The sequence below is a fragment of the Chrysochloris asiatica genome, unplaced genomic scaffold (assembly GCF_000296735.1).
Source record: "Chrysochloris asiatica unplaced genomic scaffold, ChrAsi1.0 scaffold00058, whole genome shotgun sequence".
Taxonomy (NCBI): domain Eukaryota; kingdom Metazoa; phylum Chordata; class Mammalia; order Afrosoricida; family Chrysochloridae; genus Chrysochloris; species Chrysochloris asiatica.
This window is the reverse complement of record NW_006408576.1, coordinates 2,597,693-2,615,310: the sequence shown is the minus strand read 5'-3', so window position 1 is coordinate 2,615,310 and position 17,618 is coordinate 2,597,693. Positions and strand designations below refer to the sequence as shown.

At 36.9% G+C, this 17,618-nt stretch overlaps 1 protein-coding gene across 1 annotated transcript in view; it reads right to left on the bottom strand.

Moving 5' to 3' along the window:
• The window catches only part of SNTG2 (syntrophin, gamma 2), a 624,924-nt gene that overhangs the window by 227,136 nt on the left and 380,170 nt on the right, over nucleotides 1–17,618 (bottom strand). The window contains exon 13 of the mRNA XM_006863995.1: nucleotides 13,630–13,746. Within this exon, the coding sequence (XP_006864057.1) occupies nucleotides 13,630–13,746 (117 nt within the window). The remainder of the gene's footprint in view (nucleotides 1–13,629; nucleotides 13,747–17,618) is intronic.

Sequence of the window (17,618 nt, the reverse complement as noted above, 5' to 3'; positions counted from 1 at the left end):
ACAGAATACCAATTGAAATGTTTCAACAAATGGATGTAGTACTAGATGTACTCACCAGTCAATGCCAAGAAATTTAGAAGACAGCTACTTGACCAATGGACAGGTATTCAAACTCAATGAAAAGTAATCCAAAAGAGGAATATTCAGCAAAGTTTTAGGGTACAAGATCAACACACAAAATTCAGTTGAATTTCTTTATACAAATAATGACAGCTCTGAAAATGAAATTAGGAAAACAATACCATTTACAGTAGCCACTCAAAGTATGAATATTTAGGAATAAATCTAACCAGAGAAACAAAAGACAAGGAAAACCACAGAACACTACTACAAGAAACCAATAGAGATTTACAAAAAATGAAAGAATATACCACGTTCCTAGATAGGAAGATTTAACATTATGAAAATGTCAACACTACCCAAAGCAATCTACAGATATATCACAATCCCAATGCAGATTCTAACAACATTCTTTAAAGTGATGGAAATAACTATTACAAACTCTATATGGAAAGGAAAGAGCTCTTAGATAAGCAAAGCACTGCTAAGAAGATTGACAAACTTGGAGACCTCTCATCCCCTGATTTCAAAATTTACTACATGGCTACAGTGGTCAAAACAGGCTGGTGCTGGTACAATGAAAGATACATAGATCAATGGAACAGAATTGAGAACCCAGATATTAACCCATCCACATACAGCCAACTGACGTTTGTTTAACAAAGGGCCAAAGTATATTGATTGTGGAGGTGAGAGTCTGTTCAACAGATGGTGCTGGCAAAACTGGAAACTGAAATGCAAAAGAATGAAATAAGACCTTTATCCCATACCATATACCAAAATTAACTCAACATACATTGAAGACCTAAACGTAAATCCCAGAACTACGAAGGCCATCAATGAAAAAAGAGGGACTAATTTAAGGGCTTTAATACAGGGCACACATATATTATCAAATATTGTAAAAATTGTACAAACAAAAGAAGAAAAAATAGATGGTTGGGGTAAATTAAAAAGTAGAAACTAATGTACATCAAAAGATTTCACCAAAAGAGAAAACGGAGCCCACAGAATGGGAAATTTTTTTTTACAATGACATATCAGACAAGGGACTAATTTCTAAAATCGTAGGAAACTACAACACTTCTACAAGATTACAAGACAAATAACCCAATTTAAAAATGGGCACAGGACATGAACAGACACTTCACTAAGGAAGACATTTTATTGAAAATGAAAATGAAATTAAAATCATGCAATATCATGAAACCATTGCTCTGGTAAATTTAAATCACCATTACATTTATTTGAAAAAACAAAATCCTCAAAACATAAACTTCAAAAACTACATATTTAAAAACCTCATTAAGCAGATGCAACTTTTATCTGGAGGTCATGTTCTAAATCTCATTATTTCTACAGCAAAAGTTACTTCTGAGAACATAAACATTTCCTGCAAAGTACCTGGCTTTCTGCAAACTCCTAAATTAAGGCCAAAATAGAAGACAGAATGTACTGCCTGATCCCAACTGATTTAGAAGATGCAATTTCCAAATTTTCTTATGCATTAGTCAAATAAGGCTTTAATGATCAGATGTAATTATCAACACATATGGGACTTTAATCGGCAGTTGCAATGAAAAAACTAAATAACTTTATTAGAATTATGTTCAAATTCAGTCATATCTTTTAAAGTGCAAAATTGGCCAGAGATTCTCTGTAGTACTTGATCTCTCCCAGGTCACTAGAACAGCATTTGAGTCACTGAGACTGAACTTCTTTGTTGTTGTTGCTGTTAAGTGCCTTTAAGTGGGTTCTGTGCAGGGTTTCCGAGGAGCAGTTGTTGGGTTTGAAGTGCTTGTTTTGTGGTTCCCATGTAGTGTAAGAGGTACAGCCAACATGCTCCTTAGAAGCAAGAATGGTGGTGCTTTGTCTCACATACTTAGGGCAAGTTATCAGGAGGAACTAGTCTCTGGTGAAGGATATTATGCTTTGTAAAGTGGAGGGTTGGCTGAAAACAGGAAGACTCCCATCTGGTGGTTCACAGTACAGTACTAATTCTATAGCACCACACCAGAATCAGTCTATACAATTCCAATTCATTTCAAAAGGAAACCAAAATTTAGAGATACTAAAAAAATGGTAGGACTTGGACTAGACCCTTAATCATCAAACTTCTCATTCATTACTTCTTTCATTCTAGAAGGTAAACTGAGTTTGGCAATTCATAACACAAATATCCAATAGTTTAACTTCCAAAGTGTCAGGCCAACCTAAGGTGTCTATGAAAAGATAGAGTACATCTATATAATTTTGTTTTTTAAGTTTTTATTTGGACATTTACATGGGTTTTTATTTTGACATTTACATGGGAGAACATCAGCTTTACACTCATTCTATCATATTTCATTTCATTGCAATGATTACAATCCCCTCTATGCATCATCAAATAACCAAATAGTACATCATACAGACACCCCCCCCTCCCCAGCCACCAGCACACAGCCCTTCTCCCTCACTGAGACCAGTGTCCCCAGGCACTCCATCTGTCCATGTCATTATCTCTGTCTCCATTGCTAGCCTTTTGGGTAGGGTCACGCTCTCCATTCTTCTCACTTGGTGGTCCCAGGGACATTCTCTCCTGGGCTGCAAAATCAATCACTCTCCTCCTTTAATCAAAAAACATCTACCACAGTCAGTCTTGATGGCAATTATCCTCACAGTCAGTCTTGATGGCAATTATTCACTATTGTACCATAAGAGACTTATCCCCATTTCCTTTCGCCAGTCTGGTCCCAACAGATTGGAAATCATTTCAGTGGTGATTCTACCTTCCTCCACCACATCTGGAACTAGGCTCCCTCTTGAAAGCTTATAACACAGTCACTTCTTGCCTTTATAGGCCCCTCCATTTTGGGTAGCTCAGCATATAGGTTGAATAAGTATGGTGAAAGACACAACCTTGTCACACACCTTTCCCAAATTTAAATCATTCAGTGTTCCCATGCTCTGTTCGAACAACTGCTTCTTGGTCCAGGTACAGATTCCTCAGAAGTACAATTAAGTGTTCTGGAATACTCATACTTCTCAATGTTGTCCATAGCTTGTCATGATCGACACAATCAAAAGCCTTTGTGTAGTCAATAAAGCATAGGTAAACATCTTTCTGATATTCTCTGCTTTCAGCCAAGATCCATCGGGCATCCTCAATGATATCTCTCGTTCCACAGCCTCTTCTGAATCCAGTTCTCTGTCAATGTATGATTGTAGCCATTTCTGTATTACCTTTAGCAAAACTTTACTTGCTTGATATATCAAAGAGATTGTCCGATGATTTCCGCATTCCATTGGGTCACTTCTCTTTGGAATGGGCACAAATATGGATCTCTTCCAATCAGTCGGCCAGATTGTTGTCTTCCAAATTTCTTGGCAGAGATGAGTGAGTGCCTCCTATGCCACCCCACTTTCTTGAAATATTTCAAGTTGTATTCCATCAATTCCTAGTGCCTTGTTCTTTGCCAATTCCTTCAATGCACTTTGGACTTCCTCCCTGAGTATCATTGGCTCTTGATCATATGGTACCTCTTCAAATGGTTGAACATTAGCCATTTCCTTTTGGTAGAGTGACTCTGCGTATTCCTTCCATCTTCTCTTGATGCATTCTGCATCATTCAATAATTTGCCCAAAGAATCTTTCAATAACGAAAATTGAGGCTTGAATTTTTTCTTTAGTTCCCCCAGCTTGAGAAATGCTGACCGTGTTCTTCTTTTTTGGTTTTCTGATTCCAAATGAATGTTTGGTAGAACTCACCAATGAAGACATCTGGGCCTGGACTTCTTTTGGTTGGGAATTTTTTAATGACCTGATCAATTTCTTCTTCTATTCTGGGTCTGTAAAAGTTTTGTACTTCACTCTGTGTACATTTTGGTAGGTCGTGTTTTTTCTAAAAATGTATCCATCTCTTCTAAGTTTTCTAATTTGTTGGAGTACAAACAACTCTTCATAGTATTCTGTTATTATCCTTTTGATTTCGTTTGGTTCCGTTGTGAAATTGTCCCTGTGGTTTCTAATGCGGATTATTTGTAACTTCTCCCTCTTTTATTTTTTTAGGTTTGCCAATAGTTTGTCAATCTTATTAATCCTGTCAGAGAGCCAGCTTCTTGTCCTGTCGATTCTTTCTGTAGTTTTTCTATTTTCCATCACATTTATTTCTGCTCTTATCTATATTATTTCTTCTCTTTTGGTGACTGTAGGTTCCCTCTGTTGTTCAATTTCTAATTGTTGGAGATGTTGTGTTAATGTGCTAATTTTGGTTCTTTATTCTTTTTGGATGTGTGCATTTATCGCAATAAACTGTCCGCTTAGCACAGCTTTCGCCGTATCCCAAAGATTTTGGTATGTTGTGTTTTCATTCTCATTCATTTCTAGGAACTTTATGAGTTTACGTTTAATATCTTCTTTTACCCAGACAATTTTCAGCAGGGTGTTGTTCAGTTTCCATGTATTCAACTTTATTTCCTTAGTCTTCTTATTGTTGATTTCAAGTTTTTTAGCATTGTGATCTGAAAAGATACTCTGTAATATTTTGATGTTTGTAAATGTATGGAGGCTTGCTTTGTGACCTAACACAAGGTCAATTCTGGAGTATGTTCTATGTGCACTGGAGAAGACAGTATATTGTGCTGTTGTTGGGTTGAATGCTCTGTACACATCTACTAGGTCAAGTTGATTGATTGTGCTGTTTAGTTCCTCCGTAACTTTGCCTAGTTTCTTTCTGCTTGTTCTGTTCCTTTTAGAAAGTGGTATATTAAAAACTCCCACTATAATTGTAGATTTCTCTATTTCTTTCTTCAAATCTAGTAAGGTTTGCATCATATATCTTGGTGCTTTTTCATTGGGAGCATAGATATTTATTGTGGTTATGTCATCTTGCTCAATTGACCCTTTGATCATAAGATCCATCTTTATCTCTTATGCTGGTTTTTGTCTTAAAGTTTACTTTATCAGAGATTAGAATTGCCACTCCTGCCTGTTTATTGTTGCAGTTAGCTAGGTATGATTTTTCCATCCTTTAACTTTTAGTCTGTTTTTGTCTCTGTGTGTAACATGTGTCTCTTGCAGGCAACATATTGAAGGGCCTTGTTTTCTTATCCAATCTGCCACTCCCTGTCTCTTCACTGGTGCATTCAATCCATTGACAATGTAATTATCGATAGGTGTGAATTAATTGCTGCCATTATATTAACTTTTTGGTAGTGCTGTTCGTTCCTTTGTTCTGCATGCCTTCTTGTGCTGAGTTTGTGTGTTTTTTGTGCTATTTCTTGTCAGTTTCTTCTTAGTTTTCAAGTTTGCTTGTTCTGCTTGGAAGTTAATTTTCATGGTAGGTTGTAAAGTATTAACTTTCTTTGGGGTTACTTTATAGTCTATTAACTTTTCTCTCCATTTAAGAGACTCTACTGTATCTTGTAATCTACCTGACATCCTCACTATCTGGATCTCTGTTCCATATTTATCCCTTCTTTGACTTTGATATTATTTTGATCTTCGATTGACCTTTCAGCTCCTTTGAATTCGCTGTTGTAGTTTTGTTCTGTTCTGGACTCTGCTATCTGTCATCTGGGTTTCAGGTGGTGTTGCCAGGCCTGTCAATCACTGGTTGTATCTGTTCTTATTGGTTTTCAGTCCAAAGAACTCCCTTTAGTATGTTTTGAAGTGCTGGATTGGTTTTGACAAAATCTCTTAGATTCTGTTTATCCTAGAATGTTTTGATTACACCATCTTATTTGATTGATAGTTTTGCTGGATAAGCGAGTCTTGGTTGGCAGATTTTTTTCTTTTAGGGTTTTGTATATGTCTCCCCATTACCTTCTTGCCTGCATGGTTTCTGCTGAGAAGTCAGAACTTAATCTGAGTTGCTTCCCTTTGTAAGTAACACTTCTCTTTTCAGTGGCTGCTTTTCAGATTCTCTCCTTGCCTTTGATTTTGGAGAGCTTGATTATTATATGTCTTGGTGACTTTCTTTTGGGGTCTATCCTTCCTGGGGTATGTTCAGCTTCTTGAGTTTTTATCTTCTCATCTTTCAGATGAGAAGAAATTTTCTTCCAGAAGCTCTTCGATGATCTCCTCTGTGGACTTCTCTGAGTCTTCCTGTTCCCGAACGCCAATAATTCTTAAGTTGTTCATTTTCATGTTATCCAGTATGAATTGTAGACTCTCTTCAACTTTTTTTAATCCTTTTTTGTGCTTGCTCTTCTATGTGAGCAGTATTGAGAAATTTGTCTTCTAGCTCACTAGTTCTGGTTTCCACCTCTTCTATTCTGCTCCTTTCACCTTTCAATGTATTGTCCATTTCTGATATCTTATTATTAATAATCTGGACCTCTTTTTGCAGGTTTTGAATTGTTTCCAATGCTGTATCAATCTTGTTTTATTGCTCCTGTAGTACTTTCCTGACTTCTTCATTGTTTTTCTCCACCCCTTTTCAGAGCATTTGAATTTGTTTCTATATCATTCTTCTGAATTTCTTCTCACGAAAATCCAAAACCTGCTCTTCCTCTTCTTGGGAGCCTTTGTCTGTCTTCAGCTCATTTGTCTCAGTTACTCTCTTCTGTATTTGGACATGTTTGGTGATCTTTTGTTGGGTTTTCTTTGTCATTTCCAGTGTTTATGTGGGTTTTTTAATGCTTAAATGGATGTTTGTTGTTGTATTATTAAGCTTACTGGTGGATATAACCAGGAAATAGGTGTCCCTTTTCACATATAATGCTTAACAGCTGTTATTGGCTCTTGTCTGAATGGTGGAATATTATGGGGTATGCTTGTAGCTTCACTATATGGCCATGATTGCTGTGTCTTCTTGGGTAACATAGGGAGAAAAAGCTCCCACATCCAGGAAAAATGTGTGATCAAAAGTACCTAAAGCAGAAGCAATATAAAATCAGAGACAAAAAACACCACTTTGAAGCAAAAATAAGACTGTGGCAGACTGTATAGTTGTCTTGTTACTCAGGCAGTGTGTGTGCACCCTAGAAGCCTCCAGCAGTGGGTGGGGGAGTCCACTTGCTCTGGCCCCTCCTCTAGTCAGCACTGTAGAGGTGTGTAGATAGATATTGAGAAGTTAATCAGACAAAGATTGTCTACTATTTTTGTTTCTGAAGGTCAATTAGGTATCTGTGCGTGCACAGTGTAATTCTTGAGATACTTGCATCCTTTTATGTTGGGGTTTTACAGATTGTTCATACGGTTTGTTTGTCAGGCCTGACAGGCTTGTTCTTTTGTTTTGTTTTGTTTTTTGCTGGATAGGCCAAAGTAAAGGGTCCTACATAAGTTAATTTTATTGCTGAGACACCGAGGCTGATGTCATAAGTAGCTGCCAAGCTCTTTCTCTATGCCATGGGAAAACTGTGGGCTCAGCCCTGGATTTTTTGTGGGGGATGCATACCCACCTGCTTGAAGGCATCCAGACTGGGCAAAGAAGGAGCGACAGGAAAGAGGAGGAAAAAATGTGTAGAATCCACCACACCTCAGTTTGAAAATATCACTGCACCACTTTTAGCAATGTTTCCCTGTGCTGGTCTGGTTTGGCCATAGCCCTGCCCTCTGAACTCTGCCCGGGCGGGGTGGCCACAGAGTGAGTCTTGTATTCAGCAATTCCTAAACTGCTGTATTTTACTTTATATTGTGATCTTTCCACTTGTGCATGTGGGAGACTGATGCCCTGCACCTTATGCTAGATCTAGAGCTCCGGTGTTGTTCCGTGAATGCAGCTTCTCTGAGTTTTCAATCCCTCCCCCATGGAGCCTTTCATACTTGGCTGTCTCTGCTGCCGCCAAAACCAGAACTCACATCTATATAGTTTTTTTTTTTTTTTTAACTATAATTACAACTTTTTAAACAAATAAACAAAAAGAATATAAAGGTTGGATAAAGCAATACTGGATGAAGAACTGCAGGGAAACAATTAAGGGAGGCATATATCTGTAAAGGCCCTAAGGACCTGCTGTGCGTACACATGGAACATAATGCAGGATTTAGTGAGCCTGGGTGTTATATCGATTTTAATTTATCAGCTATTCCTTTTCCTTAGAGCAGAGAATGAACAGGTTTCAAATTTCCAAACAAGATATTTATGGTAGTAAAAGGTGAAACTACTTGCTTCTGGCAAATTTGAGCAAAGGAGGTCAAGCAATTTATTTGCATGATGTGGTGTTTGTGACATGGATCAATGCAAAGAAAATTGGCCACTGAGTTTTAAATAAATAAACAAAACATGATATTAATAAATAATAATAAAAAAACACATTACATTGCTCATCTTGTCATCAAGGAGCTTGAAAAATTTAGAATTTTTGTCAATTAAGAATGACAATGAATATAGATTATGTTTTTTACTCTCAATGACTTTGATTATATATTTCAGGCATTTGTTATAATTTAAAATGTTGTATGTAGAGAGCGATCATACCATGAGAATCTTACTGACACATCACAGTAGAATAATTTAGATTCCTTAAAGAACTCTCAGTTGTGCTATCTAAAGACATTTAGTCACGTTTTCCTTGCCTCTTGTCCTCTGCCAAATCATGAGAGGGTGGATACCTTTTTGTTTTAATAGATGAGCTGAAGAGTCTTATATCTGATGGACATAAATCTGAGATATCTTCCTCTCTTCGTAACTTCAGATTATGAGTTAAACTGACCTGCAGTGAATTTTAGTATCTAATGGTGGAGTCCTGGTGTTGAGCTGTGGGTTAATGCACTGGACTGCAAGGTTGGTTTGAACCACAAGGCTGACAGTTCACCAGTCTTTCCTCAGAAACCCACTATGCATGGTCACTATGAGTCGGAACGGCGTTGACAGCACTTAACAACAAAAACAACAACAATGGTAATGACTCCTGGTATGGTGCTATTGCATCCACACTGGGCTGTGAACCACAAAGTTGGCAGTTCAAACCCACCAGCTGCTCCTCAGAAATCCTCTACAGGGTGAGTATGAGTTGGAACCAACTTGATGGCACTTAACAACAACAGCAACAATGGTAATGCATGAGGCATTTCTGCTTGAAACAGTAACAACAAATACAGATTATTGATGGCTACTCTCAGAATCATATATCATACTCCAACTCTGCTTGTATTTCATCACCAAGCCTGAATTGTGGATATTCAGGTTATTTAATTATTTTTATGTTTCTTTTTATTTCAAGTTCTTTCCTAGTGCTACTTGGTGAGACAAAACTATATAAAATTTTATTTAGCAAGATATGTCAAAGAGCTTTATTTAACATGCCTTAAGGAGATTCAATTATATATGCTAATACTTAGAAAACTCTTTAGTGTAAATACACAGCACTGATTTATTTAAAATGCATGTATTAAAATTAACAATGCAATGTATTATCCTGGATTGGATCCTAGAACAGTAAAAGTAATTTTACTGGTGAAATTAGAATAGATTCTGTGGTTTACTTAATAGTATTGTACCAACGTTATCTTCCCACTTCTTAAAAAAGCATTATGGTTGTGTAAGATATTAACACGAGAGGCAACTGGGTGAGGGATATAAAAACCTTCTGTATTATATGCTACTTGTGTGTAGTAGTGGAGAAATGCACCAATGAAGACATGAGCTGAGTTTGGCGATGTTATATATACTATCATTGACCTTGTGATGAGATGAGAGAGTTAGAGAGAGAGAAGAGGAAGGGCTGGTTATTCTGAAGTTTAGGTAGACATGTGAACCCCTGAGCCCATGGACACTGACCTAGACATGGGGGGCAGGGGTTGAGACTGAAGAGGCCAGCTGGTCTAACCTGGGTGACACATACTAGAATTCCCAAACTTTCAAATAGTACTTATTTTATCTAGCTTGGATGGTTTGCTGACCAGAACTTGACCAGATGAAGATAAATTAGTTTGATAGAGGAAACAAGTATAAGTTGCTGCAATTTAATGAACTGGACCTTTACTTATGGATTTAGTTGTTCAGAATTCCAAATGAAAGGGAAGGATTCTTCATATTAAATATCCAGCTTGCTTCTTCCGTACACTGGGTTGATAGGGATAGGTAACTTAGACAGTGGCTGTCTAAAAGTGGGGGATATAAAGTCACGAAGTAATGGGCTTATAAGTTTTCATGAGTGTGGTTAGTTTCAGAACAAAGGGGTTAAGGTAGAACCCCCACTAAATAGTTTTCCTCTTTTTCAGATGGGTCTGGTGAAAAGAGATGGGGAATGATGGGAATAGGATGGGGAATGATGACTCAATTGTAATTAATTGTTATCAGGACTAGGTACAATAATTACAAGTGTAGCTGTAGATGTGTAATAAACATGGGGAGCAGGCAAACTTTTATTTCAGGAGCAGAGGACCCTAGAACCATGAAGAGGGAAGAGCCTGAGTGAAGTGTGGAGCTTAGGATACTAACAAGAAAAGTGGCTACAACAGAGACAATGGCAGAGACAATGGCACAGAGAGACAGAGCAGATGAGAACTCTAGGTCCATGGAATGAGAAAATCTGTGTGTCTTCGGGTAGAAGCCTGGCTTGCAAAATGTGCCTCATAGACTTTTAAAAGAATATATATTTTCTGTGTGGTATGTGTACGTCAAAATAAAGGGGTGGGGCTATAGAGGTAAATACTGTTAATCGATGGCATATGGAGGAGATTATAATCATTTTAATGAAACAGAATATGATTTGTTGAAGTCAAAACTGATAATCTGCCCTGTAAACTTTAACTCAAATCACAATAAAAGCTTAAAAAAAGTCTAATCATTTATGTCAAAATAAAAAAGCATATGTAAATGAAAAAAAATTATTTGACAATCTAAAACTTATTGATGAAAGGAGCAAAAAGAATACTAATGTCTTTATGTTTGATAGGCAAACTTGATTGTGTCCTATTCACAATATTCAGAACATTCATTTAACACTTTTTGCATAGATCCTTCAGTGTTGTTGTTGTTTTTTTAATTTAGATACTACTAGGTTTTGTTATTTATTTACAGGTATGAACTTTTTATTTTTGTGATAGTCTTTTTTTTTTTTTTTTTAATGTTTTTATTTTGGATTGAGTGAAAGTTTACAGGGCACATCATCAGCTTCACATTCAACCATTCATATAGCTTATTTCATTACATTGGTTATTATCCCCCTCCATATATCATCAGTTAACAGTGTTTCTCTCTATCCTCTTTAGCTTTTTTGGGGGGGGTTGGGGGGAACTTGCCTTTTTGGAATTTACAGTCTCGGCTTTTAGGGAAGGTTTTTACATTTGTCTGTGGATATCCAGGGCTCATGTATGAGATTACTAACAAGCATTACTGAATAATCAGATGAGGGACAGTTTGCTATGTCTACTAAGTGGCTAAAGTCTGATCCTCAGAGCCTATGGTTTGGACGGTCAACAACACTTGGGCCCACAGGGTCTTGACCTCCTGACCGGGTCTGCACGGTCTGCATTAGATTCCCCCTTATTTATTGTTTGTTTAAGGGACGCTGCCTGTCTTAGGCGGTCAGTGCGAATTCCTCAGTCTTACCCGTCATCAAAGGAGCTCTGGTAGCGTAGTGGTTACAAATCGGGCTGTGAACCTTAAGGTTAGCGGTTCGAAACTACCAGCCGCTCCACGGGAGAAAGATGAGGCTTTCTACTCCCGTAAGGATTTACACCCTCGGAAACCCTGTACAGGGTCGCTATGGGTCGGAACCAACTCGACGGCACTTAACAACAACAACAACCCGTCATCGAAACTCATAGCATGGCAATGGCTCTGTCTTAGGTTGCCGAGGTTCCACGTGATCCTTACCCGTCTCTGGCCACACGTCCAGCATAAACAGCCGCCATCCGAGGAAGGCAGGGAGGGAGGAGATCGGCTGGGGACCCCATCCGCAAGACGTTGCCAGCCCACCACCTGCTCTAAGGTGACCAAGCAGGATCACTATGCTGAGGTTCAATCAAGTTTTTAGGAGATCTTACTCTCTAGCAGGGGTAGCAAATTGGTAGCCACTCAGTGCTCATTTTGAGATACAGGTATGAACTTTTAAACAGAGTTACCATATTAAATTTGGTAAGTAAGTAAGAATGCTATGAATGGAATTTGGAAAATAAAATTGCAGAACTATAGCATTCAGAACTAAATTGAGGCAACTTGGGTTAATGCAGTAGACTGTAATGTCAGTTTCAACTACAAAGTGAGAAGTCAAGCTGACCAGCATCTCCTTGGATATTCTATACAGGGTCACTATCGTTAGAACCAAGTCGACTGCTATTAACAACAACCTAAATAGCTGTTTGCTCATATTTTAATAAAACTTTTGAAAGGTACGGGGATAAGAAGAGCTTTTAAAATTTCACTGTTTGCTCATTAAATTAACAATATCTAAAGAGACTTCTTTGCTTTGTTTGATTCTAGCCATTTGTGAAAGGAGCTTTGGTAGCATAATGGGTTACATGTTGGGCTGCTAACCACAACGTCAGCAGTTCTAATCCACCAGCTGCTCCATGGGAGACTGATGAAGCTTTTGTTCCTGTAAGTATTTACAGATTTGGAAACACTCTACAGGGTCATTAGGAGTAAGAACCAACTCAATGGCACTCAGAAGCAACAGCAGCAGTAGCCATATATGAAGGCAAGTAAAAAAGTATCACTATTAGGGTTCCAGGTCATACCTGCATGTGTCTGTTTCAAACAAAACATATTTAAACATGTCTCTGCTACCAGTGAATGTCTACAGACAAGGTTCTCTCAGTAATAAACTTGTCTTCATTCCATTAAAGTGTTTTCAGACAAAAGTTCCAATCAAAAAAGAAGTTTCCAAGGAGATCTGTGGTGCCTGATTTTCTCAAAAACACAGAATGATAATGGGGGCTTATTAGGAAGAAAACTGAAAACTGCAATGATGAGGAAAAGGCCAGAAAACTTGCACTAAGATTTTTTGTTTTCCATGACACTGCATCTGCTCTTTGTTCAGGGTAGCAAGGGTGGTCCTATGAGAATTTTGTTTGGGAAACATTGCCTCATCCACTGTCTAACCCTAATTTTTCCCCTTAAAACTTCTTTTTGTTTCCCAAACTCAAAGAACATTTAAAAGGAACACAATTTGAGTCTTTTGAGTATGCCAAAACTAACGTTTTGATGTGAAGTAAATGGAAGACCGCATAATTCTTTGGGAAGTGTTAGAGAGATATATAGATCCAGATGGAGGATATGTCAAGAAACAGTAACTTTCATTTTGCTATTTTTGTTTAGTAAAGGTTTCTATGATTTAGTAGCAATACTTCTATACTTACCTTCATATTTGATCTTTATCGAACGCATAGTGCCTTTTGCATAACTACCTCTATATCAAACTGAATTTTAAGCAAAAACATCCAAAAAAAACTTGATTATATCATAATAGGTGGTTGAATTGAAAAAAGAAATAGATTAATTAATTTACAAATTTGGAGTAAGAAATAGCCAGTTAATAAACATGCAACATACTTCCCAACCATTTAGGTAAATAGGAGAATGACATGAAGTAAAACTCTATCTTTGTTCTCTAAACATCAGGTTTAATTACTGCTTCTCTAATATAAATAACTTCATCAACAAGCCCCCAATTGTATTTCAAAGGTGTCCTTACCGGAGGAGTGTTGAAAATGTAGAAGGATGAACCTTTCAGTGCCAAGAACTTGTGTCTGAAGGTTTGAGAGGAGTCAGTTCCTTGGAGTTTCTCATTTACCCACCCCATATGTACAACCTGCAGAGGGAAACCTTTGAAAATTAAAAATCAAGCCTTAATAAGAGCATACTGTCACAGGAGTAGAAAGTACATACATTAAACAAGTTATCTTCTCAATATTTCAGCACATTTAAAACTAGTTGAATGTAGAAACCTGAAAGTCAACCTCAATTTTCAGATCAAGTACGCTGTTGCTGTTAAGTGCCATGGAGTTTCTTCTGACTCACAGTGACCTTATATTGGGTTTCCTAGAAGCAACTGGTGGGTTTGAACCACTGACCTTGGAGTTAGTCCAGTGCTTATCCTACAGCACCATATCCAGACTCCAAAGCATGTATACACAATATGAATGTATAACATCTCTAGTTAAACATTCAAATTTTGCATTGGTCCAGGTCAATATATGAACTTCTCTGTTTTTAGAATACTGATCAACTTCTCTTCTCAAAATGTCCTATGTATTTTTTATAAAAACAGTTTTGGATTACTTTCTAATGGAGAATAATATTTCAGATTTTTCTATGATGCTATAAAAACAGTTGATTATAATACATATACAGTTGACATGGATTCCTAGTGTGGCACTGTAGGATAAGCGCTAGACTGCAAACCACAAGGTCAGCAGTTCAAATCCTCTCTATGAGTCAGAATCTGCTTTAGGGTACTTAACAAAAATAGTTGACATATGTGAAAATGTTAATTATGCTTTTCTTCATGATATAAATTCTCAACAGTGAAACTAACACTAAAGTATCTGGTAATGGAGTATTTATAATATTTTTATACAAAATGAAAATTATTAAAAAAATATGATTCAAGAGCTTAATGTATAATGCAACAAAACACTGCCCAGTTCTGTGCCATCCTCACAATTATTATGTTTGAGCCAATTGCTGCTGCCATTACATCAACCCATCTCTTTGGGCATCTTCCTCTTTTTCAGGGACCCTTCACTTATCCAAGCATGACATCTTTCTCCAGGTAGTGGTGCCTCCTGAGAACATTTCCTAAGTATGAGAGATGAAGCCTCACTATCCTCACTATCCTCGTTCTAAGGAGTATTCTGTTTGCATTTCTTCCAACAAAGATTTGTTTATTCTCTGGCAGTCTATGGCACTTTTAATATTCTTTCCAACATCATCATTCAAACACATCAATCTTTCTACAGTCGTCCTGATTTAATGTTCAACGTGCACATGCATTATAGGCTCTTGAAAATATCATGGTTTGGGTCAGACACACCTTAGTCCTCAAATTAATAACTTTGCACCTCAACACTTTGAAGATGTCTTTTGCAGCAGAGTCACGCATTGCAATATACATCGTTTGATTTCTTGACTGCTGATTCCATGAGTGTCGATTGTAGATCACCGCTAATACAAAGTTATAAAAGCTAACCATCTTCACAGTTGTTCTGAAACAATATTCACCTGATTACCCACTTTTTGTCAGAGCTCCCTTAGGTTATGGGTTTATGACAGCTGAATAACATTTTAAGATAGCAGCTGACACTTCTACTTCACAATCAAGAGCTCTGGACTTCTAGTCTAAAGGTTCTTCATTATTTTCTGGTCTCCGTGTTATTCAGAGGGTGATCCTGACATTTAGTTAGTATGTCTGCCTTTCAATGTCCTTGTCTGTAAAATGGGAGTGCCACAATCCACTGCATGTCTGTATCCAGGAGAAATTAAAGTATATGACAATACTATGAATATAATAAAATGCTATATAATCATCAATATGCTATATTATCATCTATATGATATATTATCATCTGTATGCTATATTATCATCTTTTAAGGAGCAAAGGTGATGGAGTGGGTTATGCACTTGACTTACTAACCAATAGGTTAGTGCTTCAAACCTACCAACCCTTCTGCTGGGGAAAGATATTCAGTCTTTGTAAATATTAACAGCTTTGGAAACCGTATGGGAGAGTTCTGCTCTGTTCTATAGGGTTCTATGGAATCAACTTGACAGCAGTGGGTCTTGGGGATGTATTTTTTTCTTTTTCAAAATGTAGTGAACACAGTACTTGGTACATAATTTAACTTGAATTTTATGTTGAGGAATAAATGAAGAAGCATTTTTATGGTCAGGATAACAACAATTATCTGAAATTTATATTTTAATATGTGAACTTAATTAAATCTCATGTAATTTAATTCTGCTAATTTAAATGAGAAAATAAATAAGTAATAGCTCTGCTATTATTAGAAACATTGGCTGCTTTATGAATCTTTTTTGGTATATGGAGTTCATAAATTATAATAAGGGAAGCTATTTTTATCTTTTACATTATGGATTTTGAAGGCTTATTACATGTTCCAAGAAATATTTATTATAATTTTATGAAAACCTACCTGATTGTATCACCATAGTTAAATTAAGAAGACATACACATTATAAAGGTAATCTATTTTAATTTGTCATTTCTGATGACATTTCCATGGGAAAGTTCATCTATTTGGCCCAACCTTGTCAAGATAATAAGGAGCCCTGCTGTGGTATGGCTAAGTGTAAGAAAAGCACTGGACTTTTCTTTGCTAACCACAGGTTGTCAATTCAAATCTACCAGCCACTCTTTGGAAACCCTACACAGGATGGCTAAAAGTTGGAGCTGACTTGACAGCACTTAAAACAACAACCGTCAAGATTATAAGTTGAGCACACATAAGATGATACATTTACAGCTGGTCTGTTCCTTTATGAAGCTCAGATTTAGCTATACTATTTAATATTTGAGGAGACTATAATCTGTATCTCTCTGGTTTCTACTGCATTCTCTTTAATTCAGATTGTTCAAGAAGAAATTTATTTTGGAAATATACAGAACTGCTCGCTATTTTTGTATGGTGAACATATGTTCCAGTTTGCCCGGGACAATTCTAATTTACGCTTGTTGTTTTCGTATCCTTTTTAGGTTAGTCTTTGTCCCAGACAAAAGTGCCCCAGTTTAGATAATAAATTATATGGACATTTTAGTCACAAGAAATAAGAATCTAAGGATCTATGTCTTTTGTATTATCCTTCTAATTCTCTTTCCTTTTTGTTTTGTCGATTTCAGCAGTTGGGTCTATTTTTTTCACCATATTTCTCCAAATATAATTTCCTCTTTGATACACACCAAAACACAAAATTAATTGTTCAGAATAATAATAATAATAAAACCACAACAAAAAAACACATGCCTGTTTTTAAAGGATCCAGTATTTACTTCTCTAAGATTGGTTGCCCTAAATCAATTCAACATTCCTCCATTTATTGCCCATTTATTATGACATAATGTTAGATGGCTTAGGGGATGCAGAATATTTAAGATGGTCCTTGAACTCATAGTACTTTCCTTAGATTTCTGTTAATAATGCTATGAAGTAACAAAAGACACAGTTTCCACTTTAACAGTTAACAGGACTGAGCTGCAAACTGAATCGGGATATCTGTACTTTATTATATTTATAAGTGAGATCACTTTCATGACATTCAAAAGGTGTTTTTGTGTGCCTTAGCTAGGTGACTATATCAATTTCCATGTAGACTAACTTATCCAACTTTCCAGATAATGCAAGCCTATAGTGTGAGTCCTGACTGCCTTGACTACACTTGATACAGGAAACCATAGTGAACCAGGTTTAAGTTAAAGTCTTGTTAGAATCGGTCTAGTAGAGGAAACCCACAAAGCTAATCTGCTGCCATCAAGTTGATTCGGATGCAAGACTAATTGAGTAGAATTGAGACATAGGGTTTAGTTGAATGTAATTTTTTCAGAAGCAGATTTGACAGCTCTTTTTTATTTTTTATTTTGCCCTATGGCATCACTGGGTGGGTTCAAAGCAGTCTTTGGGTTAGTAGCCAATTTAAAAAAAAATTCTACACCCAAGAAAGAGCCA